We start from the raw sequence: 19,260 nt of genomic DNA on the forward strand, positions 1-19,260 counted from the left end.
GTGGCGATTGCTCCTGACAAAATGCTGTCGATGTCAACATACATGTACACCATCGACGACCTAGTTCTGGCTACCATGTCGCTTTTTATGATTTTTGACTGGCGCGACTTTGTACAGGTCTGTCAATACTTAATAAACTGTACGCTGAATTTTCTTTAGCTATCGAAGACCTTGACAATTTTGACGAGTAAACAGACAATTGTAGCGACTGACACTTTATTTGACAAAATATACAGGGCAATACGTTTTCCGACTTCGGACGACGAATTTAAGGACGCGCAGAACGTGTTTTTTATATAATGTTATGGGTATGCCGTGTGTGATCCGATGCATCAATGGCGCCCATGTTAAAATCATTTCCCCGACTGGCCCGAGAACAGGGAACGACAGAAGTACAAACAAAAATCAAAACACGTAAGAACTAGTATCTTACCTTTAATTATCCTTTAAAATCCATCTAATAATCCATTTAACTCAATAATTGACGATTTTGCATCTAGGGTCTTTAATAATTATTTTAGCATAGTTAAATAAAGACCCTTATGCCATTCTATCACTTTATTCAAATGAGTTTATGAACGCGATAAACTTTCTTCTTCGTCACACACTACGTCATGTACTCTACATTACTGCTGTTCAAATGAACCGGAGCAGTTTATCTAATAATAGCCGTTGGTAAACTCGGTTGCATTTGCAGATTACTGCATACAAACATTATTATGTTTAAACTAACACAATGTTTTATTTATCTATGGTAAATGTTCTTATTGTAAGAGAAAATAATTTAATATAAAAATACACAAAGAATGGAAAACATTCCAGTACACAACAGATAAATGAGTAGAAAATACCCGTGTACAAAATGGGACGTTCCCAATTCCAGTGTAGTGCTATTTTTACCATCTTATACTTTACACAGCTCTATGCCTAACGTGAATTAAATAGGAAAGCAAACATAGCAGATTATTCCTGAACTGTGCGATATGTTATGGCTTGTTGTACATTCTTAATATTTAAGTTAAATGTCAAAAGTATATGCTTTGGTTATAAACAGTGCACATTACACGAAATAAGAAAAATGTGATCAATTGACAATTCAGTTATGTCGACATACAGTACATGTAGAAAACTTGTGAAATAAGTCTCGTTTATAATAAATCGTCAAAAAAATGGGGAAAATGACGCAATAAGTATGTCATTTTATGACGCCATCAATCAGCTGATTCATTATACGGATGGCGAAAAATTATGTCATATGACTAGATTTAAAGGTTGAAGGTCGTATAATTTTGAAGCTTAAGTTTTGTCGACTTTGTTTCTTATGAAAAATCATTCAGAGGTAGGCCCCTAAAGTAAATATAAATAAAAAATAACAAAACAAAAATCGTGTAATTTTATATTTTATTTCAACATTTCTTATATGGCATATATATTTTCTGCAAAATATGCACATTTTCTTCTAATGGATGACCTTATAATTCGATCAATGAACAAAACAATATCGACCTCATTTTAGCGCATATCGTATGACGTCATTTAAAAAGTAGTCCGTGCACGCGACAGGTATATTCCACAGTGTTGAATACAAGCAAGTATATTCCACAACGTGTTATACCGTCAATGTCGCGGTGAAAATGGGATAAAATTATCAATGGCATGAGTGCGCTAGTGTGATAAACAAATGGGTGATAGAAAGTGTAAGGGTGCATTGAAAATAAACGTACTACAAAGCCATATTAAAAGCGCAGTGCATGACGGTATTTACATGTAGTTTTAAAAGGGGTTCGTACAGAGAATGACGCTATTAACATATAACTGAAAAACACAACTTCACATGATGCAAATTAAACTGTGTATTCATGTATATTAAAAATTCGTTACTAGTGATTATGAGTGACAAATATCTAACATTTTAACACACATTTATCTATATACATATATATATTTTTTGAAAACATTATTTACCCCCGTCGGTGTCAAATGTAATTTCTTGTTTTTATGATGTCGTTCGTGAATTGCCGTAACATTAAATCTACATACAGAATGACGTCGTTTTAATTAACTGATACCCGCTAAATACGTTAATTGTTTTTACGTAAATTTTATAATTATTAAATACTTCTTTTTCATAAATTAAACGGGCTAGTATCTTTACGGTGTAAAATTTCTGATATTCTATATTGGACATAACTTTTAATTTGTACAATATGTAACATATCTAATGTTCGCAACTGTTAAGTATGTCGGAAGTAAATTATTCAACCAAATGACTGCTTAATACTAACAAAAAAGGGACGACATGGTGGAATCATAAATTGTGTTTAATGACCAGACTGTCATCTGCCACCCAGTGTGGTTTATGACACCATGTTGTTAGTTAAGTCTAGATAATATCTGATCAAAACGAGATAATCGGTTTATGCAGAACATATGGGCAATTAAACACTGGAATGCAAAGGCTTAAACGATTTTAAGATTGTTGCAAATAATCAGATGATAAATATTGCATTTAATTTAAAGGGATCTTTCCACGGTTTGGTAAATTGACAAAATTGAAAAAAGTTGTTTCAGATTCGCAAGTTTTCATTTTAGTTATGATATTTGTGAGGAAACAGTATTACTGGACATTAACCATGGTCTAATATAGCCAATAAATGCATCTTATGACGATTTTAAACCCTAAAAGTTATAAAGCGTTGCAACGCGAAACGATTGAATAATTTGGCGAGTTCTGTTGTTGTCGTTAAATTATGTGAAACTACGAAGATTGCTGATATAAAGCATAAAATACTTTAACCAAGTATGCTTGGCAGAATAGCCGAGCGGGCTAATGCGATTTTACTCCAGGTTACTCCAGGACTCCGGGGGTCACTGGTTCGAATCCAGCTGCGGCTACATTTTTCTCATGTTTTCAATTGTATTCTTGATTTTTTTACTTGAGCTTTTAAGATCCAATGTTTACATTTATCAATATAAAGCATTTAATGACTTATTTCAAAACATGCCAAAACTGTGAAAAGGCCCCTTTAATTAAATGTTTTTTAATGTGTCAACTTTTTTATTTTCCTAGACAAATACCTACACAAATGCACGTTTTTCAAACATTTTTTTGTTATAACACTAGCTTAACATCTCCCCTAGCGAAAACACTTTATTTCATAGAATTTGCCTGACAAACAAAAACGTTTTACAGAAAGAAAGAAATTCATCCGTTTGAAAATCGGTGATCTCTTATATATGTTACCGGTTGTAAGGCAATAGTGTAATGGCGGACGCGGAGAGATTCGGGGGAGATAATTGGGTATGACTAAATTCTGGAACGGTCTATAGCTATAAACGGAAAACTGCCCGCTCCTGGTGGCTATGATTCTCAATGGACAGGAACCCAAATAAGCTTCCATAAGAACAAATATTCTGACCAAGTTTAATGAAGATATGACTATGCATGTGACTCATAGAGTTTAAAAAAGGTGTTACAATATCTATATTAGGAATACTTCCCCGCTACTTGGTGGCCATATTTATTTCAACGGACCAGAACCATTTCCAAACACAACCGAGCTATAAAATAGAAAAATGTAAGGACCACGTTTGATGAAGATTGGAATGTAATTATGACTTCTAGAGGATTAACAATGTTTTACTGTAACATTATTAGCAAAACGTCCCCACCCATGGCAGCCATGCTTTTAAACAAACCGTGACCATTTTAGAACTCAGCCGAAATATCATTAAAACACATGTTCTGACCAAGTTTCATTAAGGTTGGAATAAAAATAAGACTGATAGAGTGTTTACAAGGTTTAACCATAGCCGTTTAACGATATCTGCACCGCCCTCTGGCGACCATGTTTGTGAACTGATCATTTTCAAACTCAGATGATATAGTATTTCTACAAATGTTCCGGCAAAGTTTCATGAAGATTAGTCAATAAATGTGACTTCAAGAGAGTAAACTTTTTTATTCATTTTACCTAGTGACCTAGTGTTTTTACCTCACATGACCTAGTTTTGAAGTAGACTTAGATATAATTGGGAAAAATCATCTAAGTGTCATGAGTGGTAACAAGGCAAAATGTTAACGACGGACAAAACGTGATCCCAAAAGCTCACCATTAGCACGTTGTGGTCAGGTGAGCTAAATAACATCACTTTCACGAAAACATCAAAAATGTATGATAGGGATATGTTATAAAATATTGGTCTATTAAATTGTGGATTCCCACAAAGTATTAGGATTAAAATTTAATTTAAGTAACATTTAAAGAAGTTTGGCAATCTGTCAGACACGAAGCTCATTTTAATGTCTGCGTTAATTCATTAAATGTTAGAGAATTCCTGATCTATGAACCAGAGGTGCTTCATAAGTGAGGCTAGCTGACTGGATGTCATGCCAACAATGTATTTATCCAAAATAATGATGATTTAAATGATTTGAGTTAGAAAAGAGACACAGTAAATCTGGTAAGTTGTATATCATGCAGGAGAAATAACTCGTAAGTGCATTATACCCACTAATATATTAACAAATAATATTCGTCATTTCGATTGATGTGACCAATCAGAGCACATAATATTTCTCTTTTTCATATTTTTCGACATCAATGACGATTCCGCCATGAGCATCAAGCTGTTTATTTTGTAAAAGGTAATAAAATAACACCACTTTGTAATTTCATATACGTAAATATTCGTGTACTGTAGGTTGATGACAGTGTTTTAGTATTACTTATTTAATTTGTAACTATTATTTTATGTGCAAATAAATTATGTGAAGTGTTTTGTATCTCCACACAATACCACATACCTTTTTATATATGTACTGTGTTATGTGTTATTTGAATGTTTAAATAAAAAAATATGGATGATATAATATGATGCATTCTAATATTTGCATTCAAATTGTGACTATCAGAGCTCCAGATAAGGTTTTTGAAATTCTTAAATTACTACTAGATTTAAAAAAAAAATCTTAACTATGAAATTTTATTCTTAACGTTACTACTAAGTTTTGGAAAGTAATTCTTATTTTTTCTAAATTACCTAAAAATAAATAATAATGGTTATTTTCATGCAAAAAAATCAAAATAAACATACCAGCAACTTTATTTATACAAGTTCAACAGTGTCTTTTCAGTATTATACACTTTTATTTTTCAAATACCTTCATATGCCCAAACTGTGCTTAGATTGCATGCCTTAGATGAATTTTTACATATTTTACAATTAAAATGGGTCTCCCCTTCAATCTTTTCAACGATTAGCCACGGGACTTGTCCCTTCCACTCGTTCAATGTTTTTTTGTGTTTAAGTTTGGACCCGTAGTGTCGCGTTTTTGTTTAGCTTTTCCGACTGTGTCGGCAACTGAACATACAACATCGTATAAATCTTTTCTATAAAATGTCTTTCTAAACATTTAACTTCGGCTTACTTTGCGTACAATATGTTAAAAGCGTGTTTTTGGACGCTTTGCAGTTTTTTAGGACGCACTCTGGGCGCCGCCATTGTTTTTTGACAGATAGACTGTATACGCCGCTCTTATTGGAAAAAATGCGTTTTGTTAAACAAACCCGATAACCATTCTATATAAGCACCGCAAAGATCTTTAATACACGAAAATAACTCAATAACAAGGAACAAAATTGTCACAAAACCAGGTTTTCATTGTGAAAAAAAATCTGATAAAGGGAGAAAACTCAAACTGAACTTTTGAAATGAACAAACAAAATTAACCCCCTTTGTAAGTTTGTTTTTTTTAAAAATCTATTTTTAGTCGTGGCAACCTTGACATTGGAGATATTGACGTGATTCTTTCGTGCGACACACCGTCCCATGATGGTGAACAAATGTGCCAAATGATTTTAAAATCTCACAATGAATGACATAGTTATGGCCAGGACAAGCTCATTTATGGCCACTTTTGACCTTTGAACTCAAAGTGTGACCTTGACCTTGGAGATATCGACGTAATTATTTCGCGCGACACACCGTCCAATGATGGTGAACAAATGTGCCAAATGATTTTAAAATCTGACAATGAACGACATAGTAATGGCCCGGACAAGCTTATTCCGCCCGCCCGTCAGCCAGCCAGCCCGCCCGCATTCGCCAATCTTATAACCAGATTTTTCCTTCGGAAAACCTGGTTAAAAATCAATACGAACCGATGTAAAAAAAATATTCGTAACTTGATTTTGTAATTCTTAATGGTACGACAAGATTTTGAAATAAATACGTAACGGACTTGAAAATAATTCGTAATTACGAAAATACAACCCTTATCTGGAGCTCTGGTGACTATAGAGCTAAGTGTACACAGTTTAGACTGTGATTTTAGAATTGCTACAAAATGGCTAGTTTTTTAGTGACAACAAAATTTTAACTATTCAACAATAGTTTGCGAAAGAAAATTAGAATTCTGCCAGATACCTGTATTTATTAAATATTTTAATTGCGAAACAAGTATGTTGTTATGCCTACCTTACCACAAATGGGTACATTGATACGACAGTTCAGAAGGGTGGAGTGCTAGGCTTCTCAGGGTGTGTGGAACATACCAGTGCCATCAGCCAGCTCATTAGAGAAGCAAAGGTGAACAAATCAGACCTGACTGTAGTATGGCTAGACCTTGCAAACGCCTACGGATCTATTCCACATAAGCTCATCGAATCAGCCTTCCAGTACTACCATATCCATGAACACATCAAAGGGATGATCAATGCGTACTTCAGTGGAATGAAACTGCACTTCATGGTTGGCGAGAAGATGACAGCTTGGCAGAGACTGGAGAAGGGAATAGTGACCGGGTGTACCATCTCAGTTGTCCTGTTTGTGATGGGCATGAACCTCATAATCAACCCTGCAAACAAAGAAACCCGCGGGCCTAAGACATCTACAGGGTTACACCTGCCAACAAACAGAGGCTTCATGGACGATCTGACAGTGACAACACAGACACACATACAACCAAGATGGGTACTGAAGGTATTGGAGAAGGCAGCCACCTGGGATAGAATGAATTTCAAACCCAAGAAGTCCAGAAGTCTGGTTATCAAGCGCGGATCAGTCACAAAACGATTCACCCTACAAGTCCAAGGAGAAGACATACCATCAATTATGGACAGTCCCATAAAGTGCCTGGGCAAGTGGTTTGATTCGAGCCTTAGTGACAAAGCAAACGTAGAGCGCATCAGATCACAGCTCCAGGAAGGGCTGAAACAAATCGACAAATCCGCTTTACCAGGAAAATTCAAGGCATGGCTCTTCCAGAATGCACTTCTCCCCAGACTGATGTGGCCCCTCTTGCTATATGAAATACCTACATCCTCTGTCGAATGCTTGGAGAGAAAGATCAGCAGACACCTGCGCCGATGGCTGGGAATACCACCAAGCTTTACCAGCATCGGATTGTATGGGCGATCGAACCAGCTACAACTCCCGCTATCATCACTAGTGGAGGAGTTCAAAGTTGCAAAGACACGACTGGTAGTGACGCTCAAGCAATCACAGGACAGTGCAATCCGAAATGCTGGGATTGAAACTAGGACAGGGAGAAAGTGGTCAGCAAGCCAAGCAGTCGAACAGGCCGAGAAAAGACTCCAGCAAAAAGACATTGTCGGCATCACAGCTGTAGGCAGACAGGGGCTAGGCAGCTCCAAGATAACATTATGGAGCTCTGCTGGAAACATGGAAAGGAGGAGAATGGTGCAAGATGAAGTCAGAGCAGCAGAAGAAGAAGACAGAGGAGCGAAAGCTGTGGCTATGGGTGGCACCAGGGGTTTTTTTTCCACTTTTTGGGAATATAGCCCATGGCATTGGAATTGGGAATTTTATCGGCATTTTCATGAAATTGGGAAAATAAATTCATTAGCCTTTTTTTCCACACGAAAAGTCCACTAATTAGGGAAATACTAAATTTGATTTAACTCTTTATAATCATTCAAATTAAAAGAAAAAAATCATATAATACTTTGTTAGACGTAATTAATTAAAATTGAGCTAAAATACACACGAGACTTCTTTCTAAAAAAAAAAAAAAAAAAAAAAAAATTTTTTTGGGGGGGGGGAATTGGGAATTTTTTGCCACATTTTGGGAAAAAAGTATACTTTTTGGGATTGGGAACATAGCCGAATTTCGGCTATAAAATCGGGCCAAAAAAAACCTGGGTGCCCAAGGTACGTGGACGAAGTGGACAACGAAAGAATGAAAACTGACCTGGGCTAATAATTGGAGCTACGAACCACTGAGGATAGCGTTCCTGCTCAGATCAGTCTATGACCTGCTACCGTCACCCTCAAACCTGCACAGATGGGGTCTACAGGACCACCCCAAGTGCCAATTGTGTGACAAGACAGGAACCATGGAACATATTGTCATAGTGTACCACAGCCCTCACCCAAGGACGCTACAGGTGGAGACACGACAGTGTTCTTCAGGAACTCGCTGACAAGTTGGAGCGCGAGAGGACCAAGAAGAGGCCCAGACAGAAACCCCAAATGATTCAGTTCGTGAAGGAAGGACAAAAGGCGCCTAAAAAACTGCAGCCTACCAGTTCTGTATTAGATGAATCTGATCAGTGGAAAATGTCTGTTGACCTGAAGCAAAAGCTAGTGTTCCCGAACATTATCCAGACAACATTAAGGCCTGACATTGTGTTGTGGTCCACTAAAGATAAGTGTCTGATCATGGTTGAACTGACAGTCCCTTGGGAATCTCGTTGTGAAGAGGCCTTCTAAGGGAAAAAGGCCAAGTATACATGCCTGCAAGAACAGTGCAGAGAGAAGGGATGGCGAGTGTGGCTCTACCCTGTTGAAATCGGCACTAGAGGATTCCCAGCACAGTCGCTGTGGAGAATGTTCAGTGCCTTGGGCATCAAAGGAGCAGACAGGAAGAGAGCAGTGGGCAAACTGAGTCTAGCAGCAGAAAGGGCATCCAGTTGGTTGTGGATGAAGAGAGAAGAGAGGAGCTCAAAGCCTACCACCAACACGTAGTGTCTGATCAACACTGCGGGCCCGCCGCCTGGAGAGTGTCCTGTGATTAAAGGGCAGAAACACTTGTTGATAGGCGGTTCTCAGCTGATGATGTTGGTGGTTTTAGCAGTACAGAACTGTATCTCACTCATGCTGTTCCACATAATTATACATTGATAATAAATAAGAAGACAATTAGCGGTGTTAACGTTTCCCAACAGTAGAAATCATTCTTCTGATAGAGTCAGTGATATATAGACGAAAGCTCCAGGTATGGCTTTCAATACGTATTGTGTGTTATTTGACAGTCTAAAACTTATTGGATTTAAAACAAGATGCGTTTGTGAAACACAATGTCCCCCTATATGATGTTTGACCTTGACCCTTCACCACTAAAAATGTGCAGCTCCATGAGATACGCATGCATTTCAAATATAAAATTGCTAGCTTCAATATTGCAGAAGTGACATAACATGAGCAATTTTGACCCATATATTTGACCTTGAAGGATGACCTCGACCTTGACCTTTCACCACTCAATTGTGCAGCTCCATGAGATACACATGCATGCCAAATATCAAGTTGCTATCTTCAATATCGCAAAAGTATTCATAAAATAAGCGATTTGGGCCACATATATTTGACCTCTGACCTTGAAGGATGACCTTGACCTTTCACCACTCAAAATGTGCAGCTCCATGAGATACACATGCATGCCAAATATCGAGTTGCTATCTTCAATATTGCAAAAGTATTCATAAAATGAGCAATTTTGGCCACATATACATGTATTTGACCTCTGACCTTGAAGGATGACCTTGACCTTACACCACTCAAAATGTGCAGCTTAATGAGATACACATGCATGCCAAATATGAAGTTGCTATCTTCAATATAGCAAAAGTTATTGAAAAATGTTAAAGTTGGCACAAACAGACAGACAGACAGACAGACAGACAGACAGACCAACAGACCGGGCAAAAACAATATGTCCCCCACTACTATAGTGGGGGACATAAAAAAAATAATCTCTCTCGGGTGAAAACCGGCCACGCCAAATGATGAAGACATATTTTAAGACTTAAATATTTAAAAAATGTTTTCTCTCAAAACGTTAGGGCAGGGATTTTTTTTGTTTAACATCATATACTGGTCCTGTAACAACTTTTTCAAAATCATCCCTCTTGGGTTAAAATTGACCCAGCCCTATGGGTTACTTAATATAATATGCATTAGTGAACACTTTGCAAATCTTTTCTGAAGCAGCAGGGCCCAGAGGCTTGTTATTTTGTATGTAAAGTCATATTATAGTCAACTGCTACAGTTGTTCAAATCATGCCCCCTGGGGTCAAAACTTGCCACATCCAGGGTCTCAACGTATTTATAAAGACTTCTATAGAAAATATCGATAACTTCAAAAATAATTTTCTTTAAAACCGCAAGAGTCAGGGGTTTGATACATGTATTTGATGGGTAACTTAACATAATTTTCCTCTTTTCTTCTGATAAGTTTTCTGAAATCGTGTGTCTGGGTTCATAACTAACAACAACGGAATCATCTTTGAATTATGGAAAAATCCCGTATCGCGAGATCAGAATGTCCGCATCTTTTAACATCCGAAAAAAAAAGCCACTCGTCGTTCTGCTTAAACACATTGACAAAACAAAACAATCCGAAATTATGTATTTTGGTTCCTTTTTGCAGTGCTTGCGAGTAGCAATAAATAAAACTCCGAACTTGGAATCAACCCAACCTTGGTCGTTTTTTTACTAAAATAGTTCTGAGTGTAAAACTAGCATTCGCTGAACAGTCTCTAATCACTATAAACATCATCACAATACCCGTAATTGTTTACACAATGCACCTTTAACGGTCCCAAGGCACTGAGGATGGGAACGACTGTGAATCAGTTGTGCGCCGTATATAATCCCATGTCACTATCAATCAATAATTTGATTGGCTTTGTGGCGGTTAGTTGGCTTTGTTATATTATGTTTACTATTATAGGGAACATGTATAAAGCAATGGGCTGTTACAACAAATCTCGAGGCTCAACAAGCAAGCATATATAAATGCATCATAGATTTTTTTTTAAATAACAATAATTTGCTTAAATATCACTGGCATGTGAAAAATAATTTTGCAATCTGAGATAACAAATGAAAACAAAGATTGAACAGCAGTCACGTTGAACTTCGATCTTAAACCAAACGAGAAAGAGGATTTAACAATTTATGGTTAAGATGTGTCATAAACCGAAAAATTCGGTATAAAAAATATCATAATTTTTGGACTTCCTGAAGTATGGTCGGACTCCAAAATTTCAGAAAAAGGGAGTCCAAAGAACTCCTAACTCAATATAGTTAGTGTCGAACACTGTTTAGGGTTATCTAAAGAATGCACCCACTTAAGGGATCAATACAGAGACCTCCCAGTGACTAAGTCAGTTAGCAGACACCCCATCCATTATACCACAGCCACCGAACCAGCTTTAAATTCCTGTTGCTAGAAAACAAAAAAATTATAAGATGCTAGATCTTTAAGGAACATGTAACTCGTTTTAAGATTGATTTTTTAAGATGCATTAATTAATTATTGCAACAATTATATTTTTTGAACACAATCATGTCCATATAAGATCGCGGTGGTGTAGTGGATGAGGTGTCCGCCTAGCGATCGGGAGTTCGTGGGTTCGAACCCCACTCGGGGTGCGTTCTCATTAACTCCTCCATAGACAACTAGTACTGGTTCTTCCCAGGAAACAGACTCGATAATGTACCTCTGCCTATAATGCTCGAAAGAGCGGTTGGCAGTATCCAAAGATAGATAGATATATTTATTAAAAATACATGGTTATCAAAAAAACTTAAAAAGCTTTTGCCCGTAAATTAGGTAGCACCTATAATCATATTAATTTTAATGTTTATTTTGGTTTTATTACCAATTTATTGACTAAACAAAAGCCCTTTATACATGTTTTTCGTTACTGTAACCATAGGGACCGTTAAGTAAAAATATTCTATTATACACATATATCTACAAGGGATACAACTGTGAAAATTCCTGCACACAACCATGGTGTAAACAATAGCGAAAAATTTGCTTCCAAACGCAATAAATACACCAATTAAACTGAATTACAACAGCCAAGACATTTATCTTTCAGAAAATAATACACTTGGCAATAAAGTACAAGCTTTTTATTGAACTAAGAGAGAAAGTTTCATTCAAAATGCTCAAAAATCCTTACTTGGACACAGGTGTGCACAGCTGAAAACTGAGAATTCTAGAAGTAATTTTTGGTATTCCTTTGTTATAAAGCTCTTTTGCTGGTACATATTCCTTGGATAGTTTTTTTCATAGTAAAATAGAACATAATTACTATTTAGTGAGCATATTTTGCTAGAAATTCACATCAATCTGCTTCAATTTCACAATGACTATGTTTTACTTTCATTTTGAATAGTTCACATGTATTTCTAACAGGGTCAGTATAAAACGCGGCATTTAGCGCAGACTGCAAATTGCAGGCTGCGTTATCGGGCCATAAAACGCAGCCAATATAGACATTATTGCAGTCAATATAGATATCGTTGGAAAACGCAGGCAATATAGACAAAGAAGGAATACTCAGACGATATAAAACTATAAGGCAAAACGGGTGAAATTCGAGAGAATTACCGTATCAATAATTCGAAGGTTTTAATTAACAGTATATGTATGAAAGTGGTAAAGGTCCAAACAATTATAAAATGTAAATTATCGTTTTAATCGCTAAAATGGCAGTTTAATTATAAACGCATTGAGTTTTTCTGTATCAAGAAGAAGACATAATAATATGTTTTGATTGTTTAACATAATTGTTTATGAAATAAACAGGGCTCGCGCTGTCGTTCGCCACTTGAGCCATTTGCGAAAATATTGAGAATTTGGCTCAAGAAAAATCCTATTAGCGAAAATGCTAAAAACTCGTAAAATTTCATTAAAAACAGCGGACATTTCAACCCGAAACTGGTTTTCTATATTTTTCTCTTTGTTTCAATGAAAGTATTCGCAATTTGAACAGTGAACGAAAACCAGTCTGCACCGGTATCAAGACATCGCTTGACCTTATTGTTATTTAAGTGCACATGGTAGCTGGCCAATCAAAACTGAGCTCGCTTACACATGAATGACGTTGTTGAATGAAACGTAAAAATGGGTGGAGCTTTGAATACACAGTTAATAATGTCATCTGCAAACAAAATAGCGGCCGGTCGCAAATGTCGTATTATAAGATTAAAAATGAAAATAAGCGTGACAATAAATAAATTATTTCCAAGCTGACTATCGATCTAAATTAAAGAGTGATAATTAAATAATATGTTCTATGTCGTTGATGTTACAACTTTCTGCTGATTTTCGATTGAAATGAAAAGGTGATAATTAATTAATTTGATCGTTTTACTCACACACTATATAACAGCGGCGTATTTTAATCAAAGGAAAACGTGAAAAACACGCGCGGTTTAATTGCAATTAAAGTTTATTTAAAGTTACGAATTTGTAACACATTGGAAGAGTAATTCATATCGTCTACAATATAAATGGAAGTAACCACTTTGTCCGTACAGTCGCTAACATGGCTTCTTTAACCTTAAAGCGTACTTTGGACGAAAATGAGTCTGAACAAACAACAACAACAAAAAATAAACTAAAAAAACTCGAGCATTCTAAGAGTCATGGAAAGTTGATAATAATTGGCTTCGCTTTGAGAATGAATCAAAATCAATGTACTGTGACCTATGCATTAAGGTGCAGAATTCCAACACGTTCACTGTAGGTTGCAATATCCTGAAAAAAAAACGGTGACGAAACATGCCAAGTCTAAAGGTAAGATTTTGAAGTGAGAGGACTTTTAATTTGAAATTACTTTGAAATGCTATAGTCTAACTATATGCATATATGCATATGAAACAAACGAAAACTGGTTGGCAATAGGCCCAAAATGCACCACAGACACTCTAGGATCCAAACAATTTTCGGGGGGGGGGGGGCATGCCCCCTGACCCCCCTAGATCTGGGTGGCTCAAAGATATTTTGGGCCAGCGCTATGCAGCCAATGTATGGACATTGTTGCAGGCAATATAGAAATCGTTGGCAAACGCAGCCAATATAGAAATAGAAGGAATACGCAGCCAAAATAGAGATAGACGGCAAAAAAGTTCGAGAATGACTGTATCAATAAGGTTTTTATTTATGGGTCCAAACAATTTTAAAACTTATCCTTTTTTATCGCTATAATGGCAGTTAATTTATACACATTTTATTATTTTGTGTATCAAGATGAAGACATAATTTGATTTTATGAGCACACATGAGTAATAAAAATTGTATTAACATAATTATATAAAATGTATGTATGTATATGTATGTATAGATTGAACGAACTGTGGTTTTTAACGCAGACAATATGGACATCGCTGCAAATTGCAGACTGCGTTATCGGGCCATAAAACGCAGCCAATATAGACATCGTTGCAGTCAATATAGATATCGTTGGAAAACGCAGGCAATATAGACAAAGAAGGAAAACGCAGTCAATATAGAAACAGAAGAAAAACGCAGCAAACATAGAGAAAGAAGGCAAAAAAGTTGGACAATTACTGTATCAATAAGATTTTTATTTATGAAAGTGGTAAAGGTCCATACAATTTTAAAACTTATCGTTTTTTATCGCTATAATGACAGTAAATTTATACACATTTTATTATTTTGTGTATCAAGATGAAGACATCATAATTTGATTTTATGAGCACACATGAGTAATAAAAATTGTATTAACATAATTATATAAAATGTATGTATATGTATGTATAGATTGAACGAATTGTGGTTTAACGCAGACCATATGGACATCGCTGCAAATTGCAGACTGCGTTATCCGGCCATAAAACGCAGCCAATATAGGCATCGTTGCAGTCAATAAAGATATCGTTGGAAAACGCAGGCAATATAGACAAAGAAGGAAAACGCAGTCAATATAGAAACAGAAGAAAAATGCAGCCAATATAGAGAAAGAAGGTAAACTTATTGATGTTGTTTGTGGCTAATTTTATTTTATCGAGATATTCTAAGTGTGAATATAAGGATGTACATCAATTACCTGCCAATTAATACTTCCCTTTGAATTTCAACCCAAAAGACCCTTAATTATGCCGGGTGTTTATTTGCTCAGATGACTTTAAAGTGATTTAAATTGCATCTTAAGGAATGAAATTTCACACACAGTGTTAAAGAAATTGTTATATTTTAGCGAGTAATTCTTTGTCGTATATTTTTATCGGATTTTTTGTATCCATTTCATATCATTGTTATTACTTGTAATATCAGTGCTGTCAGTGATTAGTGTGATATTTGGAATACGTGTTTTGTGTGTGTTGTGTGTGAAGTGCTTTTTCGTGTTTTTAAACAGTTTTTTGTGTGTGTTTATTGCGATATTTGGAAGAAGTGTTTTGTTATTTTGTGTTATTTTTGTGTGTATAGTTCCTATAGTGTTTTCGTGTGCCGTCTAGTGAGTGTAAAAGAATGGCTTTGATTTTCGGACACAGCCAGGTGAAGTATATGCACCAGTATCTCAAAAGTGAGGACATTAAAACATTGTCATACTCCGGTTTTACAACGGTAGATCTGTGTGAAGAGGAGTCGATTTTTGAAATCGTGCCCTCCTGCAAGGTGAGTCATTTTTAAATTTAATTGGAGATATACTTTAGAAGTTCGTCTTTAAATTAACCACAATTTATAAGTATGATGGAAATAATACAAACAATAACTTACTTTGTATAGCTGGCTAATATCAACATTACACATTCCTCCATATATACGAACAAAAAATTATTAACAGGCTGTATAATTAAAAATATAAATCCGTTCCGATGTCGACAGTGTAATGGGTTACCCGTGTAAAGCCAAAATGCACTGATGTTTTATTGTTAAGTGGCACCACTTGTTTATTGTTCGTACTGTCATCTTAATAGGACTTTTATTAATATTGCATCTTAAAGCAAAATTAATAGTTGCATTTGATGCAATCGTCAGATTTGCAGGGGTGGTAGCTGGGTCCTCGTGACATGTCATGACAACTCTCTTGTGTATCACTTTGGCATTACCCGTTAATTGGATCATAAATGAGACGAAGGCCCATATAGTTTTGATGACATCTGATACTTGGGTGAAAAATGTTGAAGCTATTGTTTTTGCAATTTCCTTGTTAAATGTATAATATATGGGTGCCGGTCAACTCGTACCTAAGTCAACTCGCACGGTAGTCAACTCGCACTTTTTTGGTCAACTCGCACGGCATTTCTGGTCAACTCGCACTTTTCGAAGTCAACTCGCATGCCTCGAAAAAATATATAGAAATAGATGAAGGATGTAATATGATCAGTAGTTTATAAGAAGTTTATAAGTAAAAATAATAATAATTATGTCCTTTTTTAATAATCTGAATAAACAGTTGTCACATTAAATGGCTCTTTTACACTTGTGGTCGGTGTTTTTCACGGGTTATATGAATGTTTGCAATAGGTGTGAAAGGTCTTATATACAACTAACAATTATTAAAATAGCAAAGCAATAATCAAATAAACTAAATTGAATGATAGATGCATGTTTGTTTTTGTGATACTTCTATCACTCGATTCAAGTATTTTGAAACGATATCGGAAAATATGTCATTTGCAATTATTAATTCAAATACGTTTAATGGTTCGCGTGTTGATTTATAATAGTGGAAAGTCTACGTAGAGCTCTATTTCCGCGTTCATGTTTTTTCGTTTTTTAATTATTTGTATTCTAATTTCTATTTAATTGTTATAAATTTTGTATAAGCTTATATTTTATACTTTAATGAGCTATGAAAGATAATGAAAACAGCTGTCTCCTAATCAGTAACAATACCCTAATTCTCACCACTAAAATTACAATAAACCGATAATCTGTCGGTCATTCAGAGCTGATGAGGGCACTGATTATCGAGGAGTAGATAAGGCTATTACTGATAGGGGTTCTCTAGAGATAAGGCTGTAGTATGGAATACTTAAATAAATATTTTTTTAATTTGTTCATGCTAAACAATTTAATATTTAATTAATTAATGTAGAACCGTAACTCATGTACAAATTTTAAAAATGTTGGTAAATTTTTATTAAAGTATTAAATAAATGAACATTTGATTCTTGTAAAAATTGCATGATAAAGAATTATTGTAAAATTAATCATTGTTTCGTACAACCATGTTTAAATACATGTAGGTATGATAATCATATATGCGCGGTTTACGTTTTTTTCCTATAATTGTGTGCGCAATAAGTTTTCCATACGTAATGGGATCTTCATTAATTGTTTTATGACAAATTATTAACTTCTTAATAATTAATAAACGGACATGTCGGTTCTATAAAAGCTATACGCGAAAGATTCAACTCGCATCATTGCAGCGCGAAATGCTTCAACAAGTCGTCCGTTTGTCAAAATGTGAAAAATGTTGAAGCTATTGTTTTTTAAACTTCCTTGTTAAATGTATAATATATTATTGACTGTTTCAAATAAATGAATACCATTTATATTTCGATATAATTAATGTTTGGTTACTATTAAACGGACATGTCGGTTCTATAAAAGATATGCGCAAAAGATTTAACTCATATCATTGCAACGCGAAATGCTTCAGCAAGTCGTCCGCGAAGAGATGCAAACTAAATTAAACAATTAAACACTGATAAAAATGACATCTAACCCGACCCGAATGAATACACCGTGTATTTGCAACTTGCTGTGGTGATCCCTCTATTATCATCTCAATACAGGGATACACTCAATACACTGATTAACTTTGTAATCCGTCTTATTTATCATATATTGTAAATAAGATACATTAAAACATAATATATATATTGGACATTTGAATCTTTCATTTAAAAAAAATCAGCGCGTAGTCGCATATAAATAAGATACATTAATGACAAAGAACAAGTCTGGGTAATTAATATTAACCCTTTGCAAACATCTCCCAATTGATAACATCAACTCCATACATTTTCATCCGATGGCTAAACAACTCAATTAGTGCACACGCTTGTCGACTAAAGGTGTGATAATCCCTATTTATACCAATTTACCGAATCTCTTAAAATAATAGTGGTAGTCATTGTTGACTTGAAGACACTTTCCGCTTGTATTGTATATTCGGTTTACACGAAGTCTCTTCTTAGCGGAACTCCAGTTTGGGCGGAGAGTGTCGACTCTGATTAGCATGTGCGGACTGCACAGTTCTAAGAGATTGCATTTTTCGGCGTAAGCTGTATTAAGCCAGCTTTTCACCCTGACTTGACCTTTGTAAGTGTCCAATAATATTCAAATAAAATTTCCCGCGGCTAGGTACGAATGAATACACTTCATTTATTCCATTGGCTGATTTGAGTATAACACCAGAACATTGGAAACATATCCGCGTCTTTGTAACACTGTTTTACTGCATGAAACAATTTTATCTCTAATGAAAAGGCTCAATAGATGGAACAGTTTTACAATCAATTTTCAACATAAATACAGTTTGTGCGTTCACCTTTTATTTTCAGAGAATTACCAGCGCAAAAGCATTTATACTAATGGCTATATTCTCACATTTAGTACTTACTTGCATTGCATTTCAACCCGCAAGATTTCGGGTCAATTCGCGGCCAGTGTGTGAAAGTCAGAGTTTATATACAGTTCATCACCGGAGTTCGCAGAAAGGGTTGCGATCTTTTCATTGAAGGAAAAAATTGGAATCTGTGCTATTTTTGTCTGATGGAGTAAATAGTTCGTTTAGTCGCTTTGTCGATATATCAATATTTTAGGCACAGCTGTTGCCTTGGTCGTGTACAGTTGGCGTAAACAAGCCGTCGATTCAGCAGCAGAATTGTTACCTAACTTTAATGCATTGCATTCCAATCCGCAAGGAATAAAGGTAAGTTTGCGGTCAGTTGCAGAAATCTTTATATAAAAGCCGTCTTGTAAACTTTGTGCACTTGAAGTCTGTTTTGATCAGAAAGATACTAAATAAAGATATTCGGCGATATTATTGTGGTATGTCAATCATCGATTTTTAATATGTTTTCAACATTTGCATGATAAGGACCAATTTTGATAAAATTAATTAGAAATATTTATCCATTTAGACCAGTTTATTAAGAATGAGCACAATAATTCACTATACTATAATTATGCAATTAAATAAGATTCGAGTATTGCCGGCTGACCTATATGCA

At 35.4% G+C, this 19,260-nt stretch overlaps 1 protein-coding gene across 1 annotated transcript; it reads left to right on the top strand.

Annotated features, from left to right (window-relative positions):
- Positions 1 to 4,345: 4,345 nt before the first annotated feature.
- LOC127835994 (uncharacterized) lies at positions 4,346 to 9,041 on the top strand. Its single transcript, XM_052362412.1, has 4 exons — positions 4,346 to 4,367; positions 6,512 to 7,777; positions 8,390 to 8,688; positions 8,826 to 9,041. Exons 1-4 carry the CDS (start codon positions 4,346 to 4,348, stop codon positions 9,039 to 9,041), a joined length of 1,803 nt encoding a protein of 600 aa, XP_052218372.1.
- Positions 9,042 to 19,260: the final 10,219 nt, after the last annotated feature.

Source organism: Dreissena polymorpha, chromosome 6 (assembly GCF_020536995.1).
Source record: "Dreissena polymorpha isolate Duluth1 chromosome 6, UMN_Dpol_1.0, whole genome shotgun sequence".
NCBI classification, from domain to species: domain Eukaryota; kingdom Metazoa; phylum Mollusca; class Bivalvia; order Myida; family Dreissenidae; genus Dreissena; species Dreissena polymorpha.